The sequence below is a fragment of the Chiloscyllium punctatum genome, chromosome 24, assembly GCF_047496795.1.
Source record: "Chiloscyllium punctatum isolate Juve2018m chromosome 24, sChiPun1.3, whole genome shotgun sequence".
Taxonomy (NCBI): domain Eukaryota; kingdom Metazoa; phylum Chordata; class Chondrichthyes; order Orectolobiformes; family Hemiscylliidae; genus Chiloscyllium; species Chiloscyllium punctatum.
Window position 1 is genome coordinate 68056507 of NC_092762.1, and position 23480 is coordinate 68079986.

Consider the following 23480-nt stretch of genomic DNA (forward strand, 5'->3'; position numbering starts at 1 on the left):
TTTTTAATCAAAACATGGGCTTCCAGATTGTTAGGAGAAAATGAGGACTGCAGATGATGGAAATCAGAGTCAAAACGTGAGGTGTTGGAAAAGCACAGCCAGTCAGGTAGCATCTGAGAAGCAGGAGAGTCGATGTTTCGAGCATAAGTTTTCATCTGGAAAATTCTTCCTGATGAAGAGCTTATGTTTGAAATGTCCACTCTCCTGCTCCTTGGATGCTGCTTGACCAGCTATGTTTTTCCAGCACCATACCTCTAGATTGTTAGTCTGCTAACATTACCATTATGTTACCACTTTATTCTTGGCTTGATATAGCAAGACTGAACCAGGGAGCAAAAATTCTCAGGCATCAGGAATAATTATAATAAATTCTTTCACTGCCACGTAGTTCATTCTCTGCAGGATGTACAGGAGAAAATATTGCGGCCTATTATGGAAATGAAAAAGAGTACAATTTCCATATGATAAGCAAGTCATGGAAACCTTATAAAATTACAACTTAGCCTACACACTTTCATTGATTTGTGCTTACCTCTGACAATTGCATTATAAAAAAAGCCTGGATTTTATGATATCCACATAATTGTTTCTGAAGATTAGTTGGAAGTTGGGCATGGGGCCCATGCAGAATCTCCATGGGTAGCAGACTCTGAGGGAAGTGCCTGAGAAATTGAGGATTCCACTGGACATTTCCTCTATGCTTTGAACCTTCTGAACTCAAATCATTTCAATCGGAGAATTTGGAGAGTTCTGGTGCAGTTAAATAAATAGTTACTCAGGAAAAGTTAGGTTATTAAATAGTAGAGATCAGAGTGGTGCTGGAAAAGCACAGCAGTTAAGGCAGCATCCGCGAAGCAGGAAAATCGACGTTTCGGGCAAAAGCCCCTCATCAGGCTTTTGCCCGAAACGTCGATTTTTCTGCTCCTCAGATGCTGCCTGATCTGCTGTGCTTTTCCAGCACCACTCTGATCTCTACTCTGGTTTCCAGCATCTGCAGTCCTCACTTTTGCCCTATTAAATTCCTAGTCTAACTCCCAAGTAACTGTTCAATTGACGCACCCCAATTACATCTCCACTAGAGCGGAATACCCCCTAGACCTCAACCCCACCATCGCCCCCACCATGGGACTCAAATATCCCATTCATTGCTGCACACTTGAACACCTCTCTGTCCTCCATCAAACCCCTGGATCCGATACATCTCCTGTCCCCTGCCAAACGTGATATCTCCCATCACCCTAACCGAAATATTCTTTCACTTACCTGGCCCCCATGCCTACTTAAGCCCTGGTACCCCATCCTCATGGCATCTTATCCATTTGGCATCCCATCCCCTACACATTTAGCACCCTAGCTGTCAAAGTGGCTGTATGTTGTAATGGATCTTGTATCTTGGACTGCTGTGACAAGGGAGGTGTGGTCAACCTTCCCCAATTGTTCTACACGTAGCTAGAAAAGATTAGCAAAAATAAATGTAGGTCTGTTGCAATCAGAGACAGGGGAATTCCACAATGAGGAATAAGGAAATTGCTGAGACATGACAAAAAAATACAATTTGTCGTTCTGCACCGAGCAAAAAAAATAATAAAAACCTCACAGAAATCATGAAAAATCTAGTATAAATGAAGACCAGCACGGTGGCTCAGTGGTTAGCAATGCTGCTTCACAGCACCAGGTTCGATTCTAGCCTTGTGTGGAGTTTGCACATTCGCTCCGTGTCTGCATGGGTTTCCTTCGGGTGCTCTGGTTTCCTCCCACAGTTAATATGTGCAGGTCAGGTGAATTGGCCATGCTAAATTGCCCATAGTGTTAGGTGCATTAGGGAAATGGGTCTGGGTGGGTTACTCTTCAGAGGGTCGGAGTGGACTAGTTGGGCCGAAGGGCCTGTTTCCACGCTGTAGGTAATCTAATCTAAACCTGTATTATATCGCTCAAAAAAAAAGTTGTGGATAAATAAATTGAACTTAATGTGGATAAATCCCTTGGACATGATCCTCAAGATCCCATAGTATGTAAAGAAGTAGCCATAGAGACAATAAACATATTGGTGTTTATCTTGTAAGAGGAGGTGATGGCCTAGTGGTGTTATTGTAGAGACACAGATAATGTTCTGGGGACCCAGGTGCAAATCCTGCCGTGACAGTTGGTGGAATTTAAATTCAATTAAAAATCTGGAATTAAGAGTCTAATGATGACCATGAACCATTCGTTGATTGTTGGCCCAAAAAAGCCTATCTGATTCACTAACATCCTTTAGGAAATGGCCATCCTTACCTGGTTTGGCCTACATGTGACCCGAGACCCATAGCAACGTGGTTGACTCTTAACTGCCCTCTGAGGAATTAGGGATGGGTGATATATGCTGGCCTAGCCAGCGATGCCCTCATCCCATGAACAAATTTTTAAAAATTCTATGTACTGTACTCTGGACTGGTTCCTGCAGATGTAAACCCTCCACTTAAGGAAGGAGGGATAGCGAAAAGGAGACTTGTTAATTGAACATGATTTACATGGAAAATTCTAGAGTCTAGAAAATTCTAGAAAATAAATGAGTTGATTACAAACACTTCAAAAATAAATGGTCGGATTGGGCAGAGTCAATGTAGAGTTATGAAGGGGAAACCATGTTTAACAAATCTTTTGGATATACAATACAATAATACAATACAATACAGCAGCTTCATTCCTCCAAGCCTGCACTGATTCCAAACCTTATTTAGACTAGCTACTTGATTCCCATACATAGTTTTTAGCTTTTTGTTTGCCTCCCATTCACGTGTCTCTCAATTCACACCTTAAACATCGCTAATGTGACTGCTTCCACCACCTCCACTGGCAGTGTATTCCCACCACTCTGTGAAGCGTTTTCCCCTCACTTCTCCCCTAAACTTCCGCTGTCTCACTTTGAACCTGTGCTCTCTTGTAGTTGACCATTATACTCTGTCTTTTGAGAATGTCCCACACCAGAGATTAGTAAGTAAAATGAGAGGACATGGGATTGGGAGGCGTGTACAAATTGTGTGATAGTGTAAACTTCAAAACTTTAGTAATTGTTCATGAATTGAAAGAAGACCAATAACTCTGTGTAATAAACTTTTAAGGAGCAAGGACAGATTGTTATTCAGGAATTGAAAGCAATTAGCCATGCTTGGGAAAAAAAGTCAAAGCTACATAAATAAAACTGTTTGATAAATGGCTGCCTTGTGCCGCAAGGAGAAATGATTGCCCTGTAGAAGAATTTAAGAAGTTAATTGCAGGGATGTTGTGTCTTCAAACAGACAATGAATGCCAAGTGTAACAAGGAACAGGGAAGCTACTTCAGATCAGAAAGCAATCTACAGACTTAATTATTCCAGAGGAGTAATCAACATTATGGATGAAAGGATCTAAACAATCAATAATGTTGATTGAAAGAAAAAAATTGTAAGAATTCAACTTCAGGATTCCTTTGGAGCAGAACTCCAGAGATCCACACTACACATGGATCAAACTTCCAGAGACAGACACTGTTGGTTGGAATTGTAGCTAAATTCCACCATTAATTGGGTAATAGCCACGTTGTGTTGTGAGGCTTAACTTGCTTACTTGAGGGGTCTTATTTTGGGTGCTACATGAAATAAAGTTTAAATAATTGTTTCATTGTTTGATTGTCTGAGAGATTCTTAATAAAGTTATTAAATTAAAGATAGCTTGTGGTAATTTACCCACAACAATTGGTTAATAGTCAGGAACAGAGGATAGGAATAAATGGCTCATTTTCAGGCTGGCAGGATTGTCACTAGTGGAGTGCCAAGAGGTAGCAGCACAAGCCCCAGCTGTTGATAATCTATACCAAGGAATTTGGTCTAATAATAAAAGCAAATATTTCCAAGTTTGCAGATGACACAAAACTAGGTGGAAGTGTGAGTTGTGAGTTGCATCAATGGGATCCTGAAAGACTAAGTGAGTAAGCAAAAGAACTGGTAGTTGGAAGACAAAGTTTGAAGTTGCCCAACTTGGTAAGAAAAACAGAGTATTTCTGAAATGCTGAGAGGTGGGAAAATGTTGAACTTTAAAGGTACTTGAATGTTCTTGTTGATGAGCATTGAAAGTTAACAGCAAGCAATTAATACAGCCAATGATATGTTGGTGTTTATTATAACAGGATTTGAGTATAGGAATAAATAGGTTTTATTGCAATTACATTAAGCCATGGTGAGACCACTTCTGGAGTACTGTGTACAGTTTTGGTCTCCTTACCAATGGAAAGATAAACCAGCCACAGAGGGAAAGTTCAAACTAATCTTAGGTTGGAGGGATTGTACTTTGAGGAAAGATTAAATAGATCAGGCCTATATTCTCTGGAGTTGAAGAAAGAGAGAGGATTTCATTGAAACATACAAAATTCTTACAGGTTAGGTATGGATAAGATGTTTCCCCTAGCAGAAGAATCTAGAACCAGAAGGCACAGCCTCTGAGTAAGTGGCAGGCCAGTTAGAATTGAGATCATGAGGGATTTCTTCAATCAAAAGGCAGTGAATCTTTGGAATTCTCTATTCTAGTGGGCTGTGGAGGCACAGTTGTTGAGCATGTTAAAAAATATCAAGGGACACTGGGATAGCATAGGAAAATGGTGTTGAAGTAGAAAGTCAGCCATGACCTCATTGAATGGTGCAACAGGCTTGAAGGGGCTCAATGGTCTACTGCTGATCTTATTTCTTATGTTTTGACAGTTACAGTATTAGATCAGGTAAAGCATGAAGAAAATTCCAGGTAGATCTCTTCAGAAAAAGGGATAAAATGTGGAATCAATTAACTACCTATAATTTAATACAAATAAATGTGGAAAACCAGGATCAAGCTAATGTGGACACCTTTCATAAAAAGTACAAGAGAAACAAATACCAAGGACTTGAGCACGAAAACAAGGCTGACACTGAGTACAGTACTGAGGGAGGTACTGTTTTTAGATGAGATGTTAAAGAGGTCCAGTCTGATTTTGTGGGTAGAGATAAATTAATCCATTGCCAGGCAGTTATTACCAATATCCTGGCCAATATTTATCCCTCAGTCAACTTCACCCAGATTGGTCATCACAACACTGCTATTTGTGAGAGTTATCTCAGCACAAATTGGGTGTCAAGTTTTCTACTCTTCAGAACTACATCACTGACCGTGGAGCCCCCTTGTGATGTCCTATGTCCTATGCCTTATGGCCATTGTAGTAATCCCAGGCCAAAACCCCAAATTTGGTTTCAATTGCAAAAAGACCTCCAAATTAGTTACAATACAGTTAGGGAAAATTAACTTGTTGTTTCAGGTAGATGGAATTTGTAATATAAATTAGTTATTAAAAGAATAAAGCCACAAGGTTTCACAAGTTTCATCCACAAAAAACATTTACCATACAATGTTAGCAAACAACCAACAATATCTATCTTGGTATTCTAATGTCCAGAAATTATATGAGGTAAACATAAATTAATGGGTAATTTGTAGTTGACTGAACATTAAACTGCAGACACAACCAAGACAAATCTTATGAATTTTTTAGCATCCAACACAAATGTTAGTGAGCAATGAGTCACAAAAGTTCTGCAAACTGCTGTTGCCCTAACAAGGCAGTTCAGCTGTTTTGTTTTGGAAATCTAATCTCGGATTTCCCAGAGAAGTCATTTCCACAGGAGACTGTTGTAATAACTGTTCTCCTCCCAGTTGCTCAGTCTATTCTCCCAAGGCTGCCTCCCACTGGATTCACAGGATTGTACTCCAGCAGCTAATCACTGGCACAATCTAGCTGGGATAGGATGAGGTTGAACTCATTTGATTGAAATAATGGCACAGCAGCAACATCATTGTAGCAATAAATCCGAGGGATAGACTACTGCTCAAGAAACAGGTTCAAATCTCACTATGATAGCAAGGTGCTGAATAGAAAGCTAGTCTCGCTAATAGTGATCATTGATTATTATTTTTAAAATTCTGGTTCACTAAACCCACATGTGACTCCAGGCCTGCAGCAAAGTGGTTGACTCTAATAAGCCACTGTGCTCAAGGGTAACTAGGAATGGGCAACAAATGCCCACATCCCATGGAAGAATAAAGTGTGGCTTACAAACACTGCTCCTGCATTTCACTCTCCACCAATCTATGGACTGAAACTCTATCAGCCTTACTTACATATGTGAGAGTCAACATTGCTGCATTTTCCAGAATTTTGAATTGCTAATGGCTTTGAGTTGATTAAACTGAGATTGCTATCAAGGGCTCCTCCACAAACTGAAATGTGCAAAAAAAAGGAGACCTCCACTCCCTCACTGAATGGTCTCAAATGGCAGCAGACAGACCCGAACTTCTGTTAATATGCTAATGGAGGTTGGAAGAGGCTCTACCTTCATTATGCAGGATCCTCAATTAGATCCTGGGAGGGATGGCCACCTTTCCCGTTGATAGGAGATAGCGTGGCAGCAAGAAGACATCAAACACCATCCACCCTGTGCCATGTTGCCAGCCTTCCTGTTTCCCAATCCACAACCAATGTACTGGTAAGACTGAGCCAATACAGTATTCATCCTATTCCACTTGTGAACAATGGGTTTATTTGAAAACACTAGCTTTCGAAGCGCTGCTCCTTCATCAGGTGTTAGTGAAATGAGGAATACCTTATGTGTCTAAGGTCTTCCCCTCTAACACCTGATGAGGGAGCAGTACTCTGAGAGCTAGTGTTTTCAAATGAACCCATTAGACTATAACCTGGTGTCGAGTGATTTTTGACCTTGTCCAACCCAGTCCAACACCGGCACCTCCACATCATGACTTGTGAACAAAACTTTAGAATTGGCTTTTCCCTCTGACACTCATCAGCAATGACTCCTACCAACTTCAGTACTCAATGTTTACTATCCTCCATTCTTAACCTATGAATAAATTTGCTTTATGGAAGTATATTCCAGAGTATAGAACTCACACAAGGATTACATTTCCTTTGTTGTTTTATTTAGTATATCTTGCCAAAAGTCCAAGCTATAGAGAGATCAGTCAACTGTTCTTACCTGAAGAATAACAATAAGCAAGTAGTAGAAATTAGCAACTCGCTGGAACTGTTCAAACAGGTTGCGAGGTAGAAAGGTAACAACATTGTATTTTGAAGTCTTAATTTCATTGCCCTGAAATAAACAGACATCACAATGACAATTGCAAGTTGATTGTAATAGATGTTCAGTATGTATTTTTATAATGTACCACAGTAATTCATTGATCCTTAATTGAAGAAAAGCACTTGTTTTCCTGCTATCTTCCAGCTAATGTTCAGAAACTATTGTTAGTCTGAGTAATACTCCAGCAGCGATTATGTAGTTCTTGAGGAATTAATCTTTTCCATAATCGTTGTTTCTTTACAATCTTTCAGAATTAATGAACTTGCCACTCAACAACTGTATTACAATTAGTAACCAAAATAAAAAGAAAATAACTTTAAGAATGGAGTCAAGGAAAATATAACCCTCCCTGTCACCCACCACATTCCCCCTTCTTCTTAGGCAGTCCCTTGAGATTGAGAATGGTGTCCTTCCACTCCAATGTTGTGGTATTGAGGTGACTGAACAGTCCTTCCTGGATCCAATAACTCTGCCACAGGTGGAGCCAATGGTGGTTGCTGAAGCTGATGGGGGATGGGATGGTCAGTTTTCTCATGCTTTCTCTGTTGTTTATGCTTATTCTCTATCTGAGCTTGTTGGGAAGGCTCAAAATGGTTGGCTCCTTCGTGAAGCATCCTCTCCAAAGACAGTTTTAGTTGGGGGACACCATTTCTGATTGGCCAACACCTCTTCGCAGGTAGGACTTCTGCCCTTGAGATCCTAATCCTCAGTGGCATTTCGTTTGGTGGACCTCCCAAAAAAACAAACGGCAACAGAGGCTCTTTGTTGGCTGTCTAGCTGGGCAACATCATTTGATGAAATAGTGCCTGTACTATCCTGGTTGAGTCAGGAACGCCTTTGTAACAGGAGACAGTGTGAAATAGTTTGAGCTGGAAACTTCTCCACAAATGTAATCTATATCACTCTCTCAATGGGGACCTATCAGCTTTATTCAAAGAAGATTCCAGAACATTATCACTCTTTTCTCCTGCAACCTTACCAGTGAACTAAACATTTGAGTCCCACTGTATTTGGTATGAGTAATTCGATAAATAAATTAGGAATACCATTTTAATGAGGTCTCAGCTCCTCCAATTTGTCCTTGGGTTAATGTGTTCACTGACATATGCTGGATCATAAGCAAGGAGAATCCTAGATTCACTCCCAAATCTGTTCTAAATTTGCCAATCACTGTTTGCAGTGCATATGTGACAATTCTCTTTGAGGTCAGGGAGCACAAAAGAAAAGTAAATATACAGGACAGTCCCTCCTCTTCTCTATCCAGTGACTGCTTTTGCAATATACAAGAGATCAAGAATGGTTTCCTTCCACTCCAGTATTGTGGTACTGGGGTGGCCGAACAGTCAGCAACGTGCAAAAGCATAAATATTAGGTATTGGGGTTAGGTGTGTACAGCCCCTGCTGACTTTGTTCCAGCTCACACACCAAGAATGAATCTCTGTTCCAGAGAATTCCCAGTGTCTGTGGAACTGCAGTGCAGTTGAACAAGTGGGATGGTGGAGTCTAGCTGTCATTACTGCGCACTAAGCCAATCACAAATAAATTTGGGTTCAACAATTCATCAAAGTGCAGCTATAAGTGGTAGGTAATTTGGAGCTAATCTGTGTAAGGGGATTTTAATAACAATGTAAGTTATGTTCCAGGCAGAGTTTTTCTGCAGCCTGACAGTATCACGTCATTCTGTATTCTTTAATTCTCCACTTGAAATACAATCCAGGAAAACATCCAGAGTCATGGAGGGTAACTGCAGAGGTTAGTGGCTAAAAATGTGAACCAGGTAAATTTCCCATTGATTCTGCTCACCAATACATTAGGTCATAAACAATGTATTTGAACTGGGAGCTCTAATCTTGCAAACAACTAATTTCACATTGTTGACCGTATGAAGCTATTAGGTTGAGAAATATTTTACTGAAAATTCTATGCAATTTCATGTTACGCTTTGTGCATCCATTCTTGGCACTTACTTTAATAGATCCAAAATCCTGCTATCAGGATAAATGAGGACTTGCACTATTATCAGGCTTCTTGATTTGAGTCACATTTGAACTTCAGAAATAACAAATGTACATGGTCGTGCAGGCAAGTGAAGTCTCTGATCTACAGCTAACCCAATGAGTATTCCAGACATCTACTATAATAAAAACAAAGTTAAAAATCACACAACACCAGGTTATAGTCCAACAGGTTTATTTGGAAGTACAAGCTTTCAGAGCACTGAAGCTGTGTGATTTTTAACTTTGTCCACCTCAGTCCAACACCAGCACCTCCACATCATAAAAACTGAAAGTAATGGAGAAACTCAGCAGGTCTAGCACCATCTGTTCTAAACAGAAGAAGGCTGGAAACTTATCATTTTTTTACGCTATTGACAAAGCAGATAGAAGAGCAGGTGGAACTGATATTGAAGATGCCAAAAATAAAAAGACGAAAAGCAGTGCTAAATAGTCATAAAGGAAAGATCTAGATGCAAAAAAAGGTGTTGATGATAGGTGTGAATATTCAAAAAAATAGGTTGGCTTTGCTGAGAGCAACCCCATGCATTAAAGATATTGGGAGGGAGGGAGTGGAATGAAAATGGAAGACAGTGTACATAATCTGAAGTTGTTGAACTCAGTGTTGGAGTTCTGAAGGCAGTATAGTGCTTAGACAGAAAAGGAGTAGCTGTTTCTCAAATTTGCATTGGGTTTCACTGGAACACAATAATAGGCCTAGGACAAAAATGTTAACATGAGAGCAAGATGCAAATTGGAATGGCAAGTAACTGGAAGATCAGAGTCATTTTTACAGATAGAGGAGAGGTGTCCCACAATGCACCAAGGTAGAGGAGACAGCACTGTGAGCAGTGAATACAACATACTGAATTGAATTGAATTTATTGTCACGTGTACCGAGGCACAGTGAAGAGCTTTGTCTTGCGAGCAATACAGGCAGATCACATAGTTCAATAGCATAGATAAGTAAATAATAGGTAAACAGCAGCAAAAACCAAAACACAGATACTAGATTAAAAGAAGTATGAGTAATTTGTTAATTCACCTGCAAGGTGAGCTTGAGGTTTTGGACAGAGGACAAAAAGAAATAAAAATGCAAGTTGCATGGGATATGCAACTGCATGGGAAAGTACCATGGGGAAGTTGAGGAAGTGTTAGGAGAGTGGACCAAGGTGTCACAGAAGAAATGGTCCCTGAAGAATACTGACAAGTGAGAGGAGGGAAAGATGTATTTAATGGAAGGTAGTGGAAATGGCAGAAAAGCTCCTTTGAATACATAAACTGGGAGGGTGGAAAGTGAGAACCTCCATTCGCCATGACCATTTCTTCCTCACCCGACATCCCCGCTAGTACCCTTCCACTGACACTCTAATTCATTTGGCTGAACTGGTCCTCACCCTCAACAATTTCTCATTTGAATCCCCCCACTTCCTCCAGACGGAAGGGGTAGCCATGGACACCCGCATGGGCCCCAGCTATGCCTGTCTCTTACTCGGCTAGGTGGAACAGTCTATCTTATGCAGTTATATTGGCACCACGCCCCACTTCTTCCAGCGTTACATTGATGATTGCATCGGTGCCACCTCGTGCTCCCAAGAGGAGCTTGAACAGTTCATCAACTTAACCAACACATTCCACCTGACCTTAAATTCACCTGGACTATCTCTAACACCTTCCTCCCCTTCCAGGACCTCTCCATCTCCATCAATGGTAACAGGGTCAATACTGATATTTTCTACAAACCTACCAGCTCCCACATCTACCTGGATTACACCTCCCATCTTGCCTCCTGCAAAAATGTTATTCCTTATTCCCAATTCCTGCGCCTCCCCCACATCTGTTCCCAGGAGGACCAGTTCCACTATAGATCAAACCAGATGGCTTCCTTATTTAAAGACCGCAATTCCCCCTCCCACGTGGTTAATGATGCCCTCCAGCGTATCTCATCCACTTCCCGCACCTCTACCCTCAAACCCCACCCCTTCAACCACAACATGGACAGAACACCCCCACCCGGTCTTTACCTTCCACCCCACCAACCTCTGTATACATCACAGCATCCTCCGCAATTTCTGCCACCAACAAGCAAACCCCACCACCAGAGATATATTTCCCTCCCCAACCCTCTTCCACTTTCCGTAAAGACCGTTCCCTCCACGACTCCCTTGTCAGGTCTACGCCCCCTAACAACCCACCCTCCCCTCCCGGCACCTTCCCCTGCCACCACAGGAATTGCAAAACCTGTGCCCACACCTCCCCCCTCACCTCCGTCCAAGGCCCCAAAGGAGCCTTTCACATCCATCAAAGTTTCACCTGCACTTCAACAGATATCATTCATTGTATCCATTGCTCCCGATACGGTCTCCTCTACATTGGGGAGACAGGACGCCTACTCGCAGAGCGCTTTAGGGAACATCTCCAGGACACCTGTACCAACAGCACCAACCAACCTCACCACCCTATGGCCGAACATTTCAACTCCCCCTCCTACTCTGCAGGTCCTGTGCCTCCTCCATCGCCACTCCCCTACCATCCAATGCCTGGAGGAAGAACGCCTCTTCCGCCTTGGTACCCTCTAACCATCAATGCGAATTTCACCAGTTTTCTCATTTCCCCACCTTATCCCAGTTCCAACCTTCCAGCTCAGCACGACCTGTCCCACCTGTCCATCTTCCTTCCCACCTATCTGTTCCACCCATGTGTCTGACCTATCACCATTACCCCCACCTCCATCCACCTATTGCACTCTCAGTTACCTTCCCCCAGCCCCCACCCTTCACTCCCATTTATCTCTCCACCCCAAGGCTCCCAGCCTCATTCCTGATGAAGTGCTTTTGCCCAAATCGTTGATTTTCCTGCTCCTCGGATGCTGCCTGACCTCTGTGCTTTTCCAGCACCACACTCTCAACTCTAATCTCCAGCATCTTGCAGTCCTCATTTTTGCTAACATTATTCTAATTCTGGAAAGGAAGGGGAGGGAAGGAGTGAGGGCAGAACTGCAGGAAATGCGTTAGATAAAGCTGAAGACCCTGTCAACAATAATGGGTTAATCCTCAGTTCAGGAAAAAAGGAAAACATATCTGAGGCATCCCAATGGAAAGTGGTATCATTGGAACAGATACATTGGAGATGGAGAAACTGGAAGGATGGAATGCAGTCCTTACTGGAAACAAGGTGAAAGAGGTTTGGTCAAGTCAATTAGGTCAATGCAGAAAAATAGATCTAAAGTCTTTATGTCTGCATAAGTACAGTAATTTTCAATATAAAATATTCAGGAATATATTTTCTGAGAATATCAAGCAGGGATTTGCTTGAAGCTGCTCTTATTACATCTGTGAAAGTACAAGCAAAACCCTAACGACACATTTAACCAGGGCCATTTCCAAGAAAGCTTCTAGATTGAAAATGCGTTTATGTTTTTGGCTCAGCAGGAAAGACTTGCTAACGTGAAATATCAGATTTGAAGTATTCATTGTAGACTACTCAAAAAAGAGAAAGAAACTTACAGCATATTTCCTTGTCTTAAAGCAGAGGAAGAAAGGTTCCTTGACTTGGGTGTGATATCTCCTGTTGTTAGCTCTGACTTCCCAGGTTTGGTCTGCAAAGTAGAAATTCAACATCCATTGGGTTTATGGTTTATCTACTGATTTTCGCAGACTATCTGTCTCAATCCTTAGAACCTTTCCTCTTTATATCTGATTACGCATTTTCTGCCTTTTGGAGGGACGCAGTTTCCAGTATATGGCAATGCTTAATACGAATTTACTCTGCTCATTACAACATCTCACTGCTCTCTCCTCTGCCACTCCTGACCCCACTGCTGTCTCCTGCTCTATTCTGACTGACACTGTTCCCATCAAAGTTACTCTCTCCCTATTAATATCACTAAGATAGAGAACGAGCTGGCTGAAGGTAAGTAACAAGATACACAGAAAAAAAGCAAAATACTATGAATGCTAGAACTCTGAAATAAACAAATACAAAGAATGCTGGAAAAACTCAGTTAGTCTGACAGCATCTGTGGAGAGAAATAGAGTTAACATTTTCAGTCCGATATGACTCTTCTTGGTGGGTGGTGTCCCCACATGTAAATGTGGTATCCGTGTCAGGGTGATGACATGGATACCACCATGACACCTGGGGACAGCACCCACCATGTACATGGCAGGTGCATATGTGACTCGGCCAATGTCATCTATCTCATAAGGTGCAGGCAAGGATGCCCTGAGGTATGATACGTTGGTGAGACTGAGCAGAGGCTGCAGCAACGATTGAATGCACACTGCACAACCATCACCAGTCAGTAGTGTTCCCTCCCAGTCGGAGAACACTTCAGCTGTCCGGGACGTTCGGCCTCGGACCTTCGGGTGACCATCCTCCAAGGTGGACTTCGGGACAGGCAACAACGCAAAGTGGCCGAGCAGAGGCTGATAGCCAAGTTTGGTACCTATGGGGGGTGGCTTCAACCGGGACATTGGGTTCATTCACACTACAAGTGACCCCACTGCACTATACTCTCACTCAGCCAGACACACACACCCACACCCACCCAACACACACACACACACACACCCACCCAACACACACACACACCCACCCAACACACACACACACACACACACACACACCCACCCACCCAACACACACACCCACCCACCCAACACACAGACAACACACACACTGGGGTGAATTTGTATTTGCAGAATTATATTTCATTTTGCACAAAAACTGCATAAATTCATGTAAGATTCTGTAAATCCCACTTTAGAAATGGAATCAGTCTGACCTAACACTGGGACACAGAGACTTTAACCTCACACCTTCAATGCATTATCTGAACTGAGATGGCAGCTATTGTTAAAGTTATCTTGAAAGTGTATCTTTAAGAAACTTCTGGGGATTACATATGAAAGAACCAAACTATCATGATCATTCTAAAAGATGAAAGACTTAAGCTAAATTTGTTTAATATTACCTTCTATGACACTACATGGCAGCACAGTGGCACAATGGTTAGCACTGCTGCCTCACAGCGCCAGAGACCTGGGTTCAATTCCTGCCTCAGGCGATTCTCTGTGTGGAGATTACACATTCTCCCCGTGTCTGAGTGGGTTTCCTCTGGGTCTTCTGGTTTCCTCCCACAATCCAAAAATGTGCAGGATAGGTGAATTGGCCAGGCTAAATTACCCGTAGTGTTAGGTGAAGGGGTAAATGTAGGGGAATGGGTCTGGGTGGGTTACGCTTTGGCGGGTTGGTGTGGACTTTTTGGGCCGAAGGGCCTGTTTCCACACTGTTAGTAATCTACAATCCGGTTGCTATAAATTCTGTGTTGTGTGATCCGGCTCCACAACCACCTGATGAAGAAGCAGCACTCTGAAAGCTAGTACCTCCAAATAAACCTGTTGGACTATAACCTGGTGTTGTGGGATTTTTAACTTTGCTCATCCCAGTCCAACACCGACACCTCCACATCTTGTCAAAGCTTTCCATCTTACACTCATTAGGACAATTTCAAAGAAAACTAATTCAAGTGCAAAACTAACATTTATGGTGACATGACAAGAGATTGTTTGACAAGTGGACTATGATTGACAGCAGCATAGGTTTCCCTTGAATTGGTATTTTGGAAATTGACCTGATGAGTGCAAGACAAAAAGCTTTGACAAGTTGTGCCTTTTATCACCAACACTCAAGTTCTGTACTACCAAACAATTAATCTTGCTGGGAACAGTACTATGGGAGACCAATGGGTGCCAACAGTGAAAAGTGAATCCACACGGTAGGGTCTACAAATGCCACTGCCACATCACCATTGAAAACATTGCCCAAGGAGCTTGCAATATGTGGAATACAATATTAAGCAGACCATTTCAAGGCTAATGTAAATAGTTTAAAAATATGATATAGTCAGGACATTATCTATAAAATGGACAGCCAACCCCCTGTTGCTCTCAGAGGATACATTTTGAAATTAACAGGCGGAGTATAATTTTCTCCTTTGTTACAAAATGATTGCTGATGTGCCTTAACACTCAGCAAGCAACAGAACATCAGACTAAAATCACTGCCAAATCCTAGCAAGTCACTGCCAAAGGAGGGCTCAGTCTGCTTTATTCAAAATTAATACTTTAGTGTTAGTAAAGACCCAGCTTACCCACTCATTTCTTGCTAAATTGAAAATTTGTGTTTTCCTCAATTTGTTTGAGCAATGCAGAGCTTACAGTATAACTCTGCACTGCTTGAAGCTGGCAATACTCTAAATCTGACACTATACCCTCCGTATTAAATCGCAACGCTTCACAATGAAATTCAAAGTATTAGATAGCAGGAGTTTTGTGTGCTTTCTGTACTATTATGAATGCTCTAATGAAGCACATTAGATTAAATGTCCATAACATTTGTGTAATACCATGCCAGCTGCAGAATTTGATCTCAGCTTTGGCTATATGCTGAGCATTAAAACCAAGCATCGAAAATAAGAGTCTTATGCTAGAATGCTGCTGTAATTCACACCATTTTCAGATAAGTGCAATAAATGCAGAAGATGAAAGGTCTGAACCTATATCTACACAATAATCCCTCTCTACGTAGGTAAAGTGAAAAGAACCAGAAGGTCAACTCAGAACTGTTCAAGGGATAGCAGTGCATTAGCCATAGTTCAAACCAAGGGACTAATCCTGAACAAACAAAAAAGAAAGAACTGTGAATGCTGGAAATCAGAAACAAATGCAGAAATTGCTGGAAAAACTCGGCAGGTCTGGCAGCACGTGTGGAGAGAAAATCACAGTTAATGTTTCGGCTCCAGTGACACTTCAAAACTCATTTCAAAACAAGGGATTCATCCACTGAACTTTTATTTCTTGAAACAATACACAAAACATAACTTATACCTTGTAGATGACTTCCTAACCTTATTATGTCCTGTTATAATTATTAACGCTTTCAAAAAAGTGTTACTGTTCACATTTGGAAACAAATGTTGCATTAAATCTGAAAGCAAAGTAAGCGATGCCTCTACAATGCAACTAACTTTTATACTCTTTTTTCCTGCATTTTTCTCACATTCTATAAGCTGCTTTAAGCCTTGGTCAGAGACTAACTGAGGGAGGGGATGCTCCTGCATCCACAGAGACTGGCAGTCTTGTTTCTTGGAGGAGGACTAGTCATCCCCAGGTTGGCCTACAATCAGGAATTTGCTACGGGTGTGAAATACTAACATGCAATCTGCACTGCACTACTCTTCAATCCAGCCCTTTATATGATCACTTTCCCAAGGGGTGGTGGGGGGGGGGGGGGGGGGGGGTGGGGGGTCTGTTAGCATCCCAAACTTCAGATTCTTCAGTGCCACAAAGCTTGCAGAACAAATAAAATTTAGGAAGATTGGAGGAGGTGTCAGCCATTCAGCCTATCAAGTCTGCTCCATAATTCAATTAATCATTTACCTCAACGCCACTTTACTGTGCTTCTCTAGATGTCAATGATCTCTAGGAAAAAAATACTTTGTCTTGATCATGCGTAATGATTCAGCTTCCACAGAATTCAGGGTTAAGGAGTTCCAAAGATTCATTATTCTCTAAGTGAAAACATCAAATTTTATCCCAGTTTGGAACGGCCTACCCGTTACTCTGCGATTATATCTCCTATTTCTAAAGTCACCAATCAGAAGATATATCCTATTTACTTCCATCCTGTCAAATCTTGTAAGAATTCTATAATTTCAATGGGATCACCTCTCATTCTCTGAAACTCAAGAGAATACAAGCCCAGTTTTCTCAATCACTTCTCATAAGAAAATTCTACCGTCTGAGGAATTAGGCTAGTGGTCCTTGGTTGCACACTGTCTATGGCAAGTACTCTCTTCCTGAGATAAGGAGGTCAAAACAGTACATTATATGCCAGGTATAGAACATATAACAGAGAACAATACAGCGCAGAACACAGCCTTCAGCCCTCGATGTTGTGCTGACCTGTGAACTAACCTAAGCCCATCCCCCTCATCATCCATGTGTTTATCCAAGGACTGTTTAAATGTCCCTAATATGGCTGAGTTAACTACATTGACAGGCAGGGCATTCTACGCCCTTACCACTTTGAGTAAAGAACCTGCCTCTGACATCTGTCTTAAATCTATCACCCCTCAATTTGCAGCTATGCCCCCTTGGCTGATGTCATCATCCTAGGAAAAAGACTTTCACTGTCTACCCTATTTAATCCTCTGATCATTTTGTATGTCTCTATCAAATCCCCTCTTAGCCTTCTTCTTTCCAATGAGAACAGATCCAAGTTTCTCAGCCTTTCCTCATACAAACTTCCCTCCAGACATGCAACATCCTGGTAAATCTCCTCTGCACCTTTTTCAATGCTTCCACGTCCTTCCAGTAATGGGGCGACCAGAACTGGACACAATATTCCAAGTGCAGCCGCACTAGCGTTTTATATATTTGCAGCATGACATTATGGCTCTGAAACTCAATCCCTCTACCAATAAAACCTAACACACCATATGCCTTCGTAACAGCACTATCAACGTGGGTGGCAACTTTCAGGGATCTATGTACAAGGACTCCAAGATCCCTCTGCACATCCACTACTAAGAATCTTTCCATTAACCCAGTATTCTGCCTTCCTGTTATTCTTCCCAAAGTGAATCACCTCACATTGAACTCTGCCATCTCTCAGCCCAATTCTGCAGTTTATCCAAGTCCCCTTGCAACCTGCAACATTCTTCCACACTGTCCACTAACTTTAGTATGATCTGCAAACTTACTAACTCATCCACCTATGCCTGTGTCTAAGTCATTTCTAAAAAATGACAAATAGCAGTGGTCCCAAAACAGATCCTTGTGTTACACCACTAGTAACCAGGCTTCAGGCTGAATATTTTCCAGTTTCTAATCCAAACTGCTAAATCACCCTCAATCCCATGCCTCTGCATTTTCTTCAACAGCCTACCATGTGGAACCTTATGAAAGGCTTTACTGAAGTCCATGACAGCACATCAACTGCCCTACCCTCATCTACATGCGTGGTCACCTTCTCAAAAAACTCAATGAGGTTTGTGGGACATGACCTGCCCTTGATAAAACCATGTTGACTATCTGCAATCAAATCGTTGCCTGCTAGATGATTATAAGTCCTATCTCTTATAATCCTTTCCAAAACATTTCCAACAACAGATGGAAGGCTCACTGGTCTATAATTACCTGGGTCATCTCTACTGCCCTTTTTAAACAAGGGCACAACATTTGCAGTCCTCCAGTCCTCTGGTACTAAACCCGTAGACAATGACAACTCAAAGATCAAGGCCGAAGGCTCCAACATCTCCTCCCTAGCTTCCCAGAGAATCCTTAGATAAATCTTATCCAGCTCAGAGCACTTGTCTATTTTTACTCCTTTTAGAATTGATAACACCTTTTCCTTACTAACCTCGATCCTTTCTAGTCTAATATCCCAATTCTTCTCCTCTACAATATTCTCCTTTCCTGAATGAAAAGGGATGAGAAATATTTGTTTAGCACCTCTCCAATCTCCAAAGTATCCACACACAACTTCCCACTTCTAACTTTGACTGGTCCTATTCCTACCCTAGTCATCCATTTATTCCTCACATACCTATAGAAAGCTTTAGGGTTCTCCTTTACTCTACCTGTTAAAGACTGTTCATGTCCCTTCCTTGTTCTTCTTAACTCTCACTTTAAATCCTTTCTCGCTAATCTGCAACTCTCCATTGCCTCATCTGAACCATCTCGTCTCAACATCACATACAATCTCAGCTATCTGTAAGAATAATAGGGTGGTTATGATAGGGGATATTAACTTTCCAAACATAGACTGGGACTGCTATAGTGTTAAAGGTTTTGATGGAGAGGAATTTGTTAAATGTACACAAGACAATTTTCTGATTCAGTGTGTAGAGGTACCTACTAGAGAAGGTGCAAAACTTGAGCTACTCTTGGGAAATAAGTTCTAAATTGGAGAAAGGCCAATTTTGACAGTATTAGACAAGAACTATCGAAAGCTGTTTGGGGGCAGATGTTCACAGGTAAAGGGACGGCTGGAAAATGGGAAGCTTTCAGAAATGAGATAACGAGAATCCAGAGAAAGTATATTCCTGTCAGGGTGAAAGGAAAGGCTGGTAGGTATAGGGAATGCTGGATGACTAAATAAATTGAGAGTTTGGTTAAGAAAAGGAAGGAAGCATATGTCAGGTATAGACAGGATAGATCGAGTGAATCCTTAGAAGAGTATAAAAGAAGTAGGAGTATACTCAAGAGGGAAATCAGGAGGGCAAAAAAGGGAACATGAGGTAGCTTTGGCAAATAGAATTAAGGAGAATCCAAAGGGTTTTTACAAATACATTAAGGTCAAAAGGGTAACTAGGGAGAGAATATGGCCCCTCAAAGATCAGCAAGGCGGCCTTTGTGTGGAGCCACAGAAAATGGGGGAAGATACTAAACGAGTATTTTGCATCAGTATTTATTGTGGAAAAGGATATGGAAGATATAGACTGTAGGGAAATAGATGGTGACATCTTGCAAAATGTCCAGATTACAGAGGAGGAAGTGCTGGATGTCTTGAAATGCATAAAAGTGGATAATTCCCCAGGACCTGATCAGGTGTATCCAAGAACTCTGTGGGAAGCTGGAGAAGTGATTGCTGGGCCTCTTGCTGAGATATTTGTATCATCGATAGTCACAGGTGAGGTGCCGGAAGACTGGAAGTTGGCAAATGTGGTGCCACTGTTTAAGAAGGGTGGTGAGGACAAGCCAGGGAACTATAGGTCGGTGAGCTTGACGTCGGTGGTGGGCAAGTTGTTGGAGGGAATCCAGAGGGACAGGATGTAAATGTATCTGGAAAGGCAAGGACTGATTCGGGATAATCAACATGGCTTTGCGTGTGGGAAATCATGTCTCCCAAACTTGATTGCATTTTTTGAAGTAACAAAGAGGATTGATGAGGGTAGAGCGGTAGATGTGAGCTATATGGACTTCTGTAAGGCGTTTGACAAGGTTCCCCACGGGAAACTGATTAGCAAGGTTAGAACTCATGGAATACAGGGAGAACTAGCCATTTGGATACAGAACTGGCTCAAAGGTAGAAGACAGAGGGTGGTGGTGGAGGGTTGTTTTTCAGACTGGAGGCCTGTGACCAGTGGAGTGCCGCAAGGGTCAGTGCTGGGCCCTCTACTTTGTCATTTACATAAATGATTTGGATGAGAGCACAAGAGGTACAGTTAGTAAGTTTGCAGATGACAACAAAATTGGACGTGTAGTAGACAGTGAAGAGGGTTACCTCAGATTGCAACAGGATCTGGACCAGATGAGCCAATGGGCTGGGAAGTGGAAGATGGAGTTTAATTCAGATAAATGCGAGGTGCTGCATTTTGGGAAACAAATCTTAGCAGGACTTATACACTTAATGGTAAGGTCCTAGGGAGTGTTGCTGAACAAAGAGACCTTGGAATGCAGGTTCATAGCTCCTTGAAAGTGGAATCGCAGGTAGATAGGATAGTGAGGAAGGCGTTTGGTATGCTTTCCTTTACTAGTCAGAGTATTGAGTACAGGAGTTGGGAGGTCATGTTGCGGCTGTACAGGATATTGGTCAGGCCACTGTTGGAATATTGCGTGCAATTCGGGTCTCCTTCCTATCAGAAAGATGTTGTGAAACTTGAAAGGGTTCAGAAAAGATTTACAAGGATATTGCCAGGGTTGGAGGATTGGAGCTACAGGGAGAGGCTGAACAGGCTGGGGCTGTTTTCCCTGGAGCGTTGGAAGCGGAGGGGTGACCTTATAGAGGTTTACAAAATTATGAAAGGCATGGATAGGGTAAATAGTCTTTTCCCTGGGGTCGGGGAGTCCAGAACTAGAGGCCATGGGTTTAGGGTAAGAGGGGAACGATATAAAAGAGACCTAAGGGGCAACTTTTTCACACAGAGGGTGGTACGGGTATGGAATGAGCTGCCAGAGGAAGTGGTGGAGGCTGGTACAATTACAACATTTAAGAGGCATTTGCATGAGTATACGAATAGGAAGGGTTTGGATGGATATGAGCCGGGTGCTGGCAGGTGGGACCAGATTGGGTTAGGATGTCTGGTCAGCATGGACAGGTTGGACCGAAGGGTCTGTTTCCATGCTGTACATCTCTAGGACTCTAAATGCCTTCTACCAATGCAAATACACCTCATCCACTGGTTCTCCTGTATCTACGCTACATTATAACATCTCAAAAAAGCCCCAAACAGCTGCTCCATTTTAAACAGTAGAATGGGCCAATCCAGCAAGATACCAAGAGCATCTTGAAGCCTTATAACATACGACATTTCTAGCACCTTTGCCACAGACTAAATTGAGTATTTCCCTTTTTGAAGTGTCATCACTGTTATAATATAGCAACGGTGTAGTGAATTTGCACACAGCAAGGTCCCCCAAACACCGACGTAATAACAATCTGATGATCTGTTTTTCGATGCTAATGAGAAATAAACTTTGCTCAAGGCACTGAAGAAAGCTCTCCTGATCTCAAAATGTTGTCGTAGCGGAATTAATGTCCACTTAGTGGTGGCTCCTAGGCTCTGGGTTTAATGTCTAATCTGAAACACAGCTCTGCACTGTATTGGAATGTCAGCTGAGATATTGTGCTGAACTCCCTTGCATCCACAACTTTCTGACTCAGAAGCAAGGGTGATTTCACTGAGCTATAATTACAGCCCTAAATGGAAGAGCTGGGTGAAGTAATTCCATATTTATTGATGTTCGTAAGACCTTTTCCTGGTGTCTTCAGATCATTGGGTAAAAGCTGGGTTAGAGTTAAAATTAGAAGGGGCCTTTGAAATATAGTGTGGTTACAGCGCTCTAGGAGACTATTCAACCCATCATGTTTGTGCGGCCAGGAACAAGTCATCTGGTGCCATTCCTCTTCCGTTCACCTATAGTCCTGTAATTATTTATCCTTTTCAGGTAATGATCCAACTCCTTTCTGAAATATTCAACTGGCCCTGCCTCCACTCCTCTCAAACACTGCAGTTCAGGTCATACCCACTCATTGTGTGAAGCATGGTTTTCTCATGTTGCCATCATTTATTTCACCAGTTACCTGAGATCTATTCCCTCTGGCTCTTGTTCTTTCCACCAATGAGAACAGTTTTTCCAAGCCGAGACCCCTCATGATTTTGGATGCTTCTACCAAATCTCACCTCAATGTTATCTACAGCAAGGGAAATAGTCCCAATCCTCCAATCCTTTCACATAACCATAGCTCCTCATGTTTGGAACTACTTTTGAAATCATTCTGCATCCTTGTTAAAGCCACCACGTCATTCCTACAAGTTGATGTCCAAAACCTAATGCTCCAATTGAGGACAGAGCAGTGTTTTATACAGGTTTGATATAACTTCCTTGTTTATGCATGCTATGCTTCATTAGTTAAAAGCCAAAATGTTACATAGTTTAGTAATTACACTCTTAACTCATCCTTCCACCATCATTGACTTGTGCATCTATACACCCAGGTCTCTTGGCTTCTGCACGCCCTGTAGAGTTGTAAACTTTCTTTTCCGTCATCTTTCCACATTTGTCCAACCAAAATGAGAAACTGAACAGGTTCCTTGCATTACATTTCATCTGCCACTTCTCCACCAAACTGTCTAGGTCCTTTTAAAATTCTATACCATCCTCATCATGTTTTACATTACTTCCATGTTTAACTACAAAGTTTGGTCAAGGTCATTACTAAACATCAGGCTGGAGGGGGGGGGGTCAGTTTAGTTCAGTTGGCTGGACAGCTGGTTTGCAATGTAGAGTGATGCAAGCAACGTGGGTTCAATTTTCACACTGGCTGAGGTTACCTTGAAAGATTTTCCGTCTCAACCTCTCCCCTCACCTGAGGCCTGGTGATCCTTTGCTTAAACCACCACCAGTTCTCTCTCTTTCATTACAGAGCAGTTCTATAGTGGGTTAACACTTACAGCAATGTTAACTTTACCATGTACATCAAGGAAAACAGGGGAGCTCCATGATAAACAATACTTTAGTCTATAAAAAACTATTCACTGATACTCTTTCTTTCCTGTCACATAGCCAATATCAGATCCATGTTGCTTCTGTCTCTATTATTCCACAAGCTCTAACTTTGCTCTCGGCTGTCTGATGTAACAGAGTATCAAGTTTCTTATGGATATTCATGTATACCACAAATAGCACTACCATTACCAATATTCTGCGACTAAATAAAAAATCAAGCAAGGTAGTTAAACATGACGTGCCCTTAACAAATCTTTAATAAGTTATCCACATTTTCCCAAATGACTATTAAGTTAGTCTGTATTCTTATTTCTAAAAACTTCCCTATCATC

General features: G+C 41.9%; 1 protein-coding gene across 1 annotated transcript in view; it reads right to left on the bottom strand.

Annotated features, from left to right (window-relative positions):
• Positions 1-23480, bottom strand: part of atp8b3 (ATPase phospholipid transporting 8B3) — a 122900-nt gene that overhangs the window by 82153 nt on the left and 17267 nt on the right. The window contains exons 4-5 of the mRNA XM_072594085.1: positions 12637-12728; positions 7032-7145 (exon numbers count right to left, since the gene is read on the bottom strand). Of these exons, the coding sequence (XP_072450186.1) occupies positions 7032-7145; positions 12637-12728 (206 nt within the window). The remainder of the gene's footprint in view (positions 1-7031; positions 7146-12636; positions 12729-23480) is intronic.